The 1,009-nt window shown below is 51.5% G+C and overlaps 1 protein-coding gene across 1 annotated transcript; it reads left to right on the plus strand.

Annotated features, from left to right (window-relative positions):
* Positions 1-14: 14 nt before the first annotated feature.
* Positions 15-899, plus strand: Pmar_PMAR021546 (malate dehydrogenase, putative; the record flags this gene model as incomplete). Its single annotated transcript, XM_002777454.1, has 1 exon — positions 15-899. The coding sequence occupies one exon, from the start codon at positions 15-17 to the stop codon at positions 897-899; it is 885 nt and encodes a 294-aa protein (XP_002777500.1).
* Between the last annotated feature and the right edge of the window lie 110 nt (positions 900-1,009).

Below are 1,009 nucleotides of genomic sequence, written 5' to 3' on the forward strand. Positions count from 1 at the left end.
CTCTGTTGTTGAAGATGAACCCAGCCATTAAGGAGCTAGCCCTGTACGATATTAAGCAGGCGGCTACACCTTGCAAGGGCGTGGCCGCCGATATCAGTCACATTGACACTAATGCTAAGGTCACGGGCTATGCTGGTGAGGAGGAGATTGGCGAGGCTCTGAAGAACGCCAAGCTTGTTATTATGACCGCTGGTGTACCCAGGAAGCCTGGCATGACCAGAGACGATCTTTTTGGCATCAATGCTAAGATTGTTATGGGCTTAGCGAAAGCATGCGGAGAACACGCGCCCAAGGCGACCTTGTGTGTGGTCTCTAACCCGGTCAATTCGACGGTACCGATTGCGGCTGAGACGTTGAAGAAGTTGGGGGTTTTCGACTGGCGTAGGTTAGTGGGCGTCACAACTCTCGATTCAGTGAGAGCCAGTACTTTCTTCTCTGAGAAGATCAACTTTGCTGTCGACAAGGCTGAAGTTCCTATCATAGGAGGCCACGCTGGAGAGACTATCATGCCTGTGTTCTCGCATGCTTTCCCCCCGCATAAACTTAGTGCTGACGCGGTCAGACAGCTGGACGAGCGCATACAGAACGCGGGAACGGAAGTTGTGGAGGCGAAGCAAGGGGCGGGGTCTGCCACGTTGTCGATGGCCTACGCTGCAGCTTGTTTCGCGGATAAGATCATTCACGCCCAGTCGGCATATGCCTTCATTAAGAAGCCGATGTGTGGGTTGGATTACTTCGCGACGAAGTGCAAGTTTGGAGATGACTGCGAGATTGCTAAAGTGGAGGCGTTGCCTGAATTGAACGACTACGAGGAGACGAGGCTGCAGGCGGTTAAGGCTAAGCTTGTTCAAGATATCCAACGCGGTGTGGACTTTGTGAAGGAACACTATTCAAGCTAATTGAATACTTTTTGAAAATAGGGTATGTCCAAGCTCTCGACTTGAGCGTATTGCCAGTCGGGTTTGTCCGCTTTCCGTATCTTACCGAACGTTATTGAGTTCTGCCAGGT

Source organism: Perkinsus marinus (assembly GCF_000006405.1).
Source record: "Perkinsus marinus ATCC 50983 genomic scaffold scf_1104296951718, whole genome shotgun sequence".
In the NCBI taxonomy this organism is placed as follows: Eukaryota; Perkinsozoa; order Perkinsida; family Perkinsidae; genus Perkinsus; species Perkinsus marinus.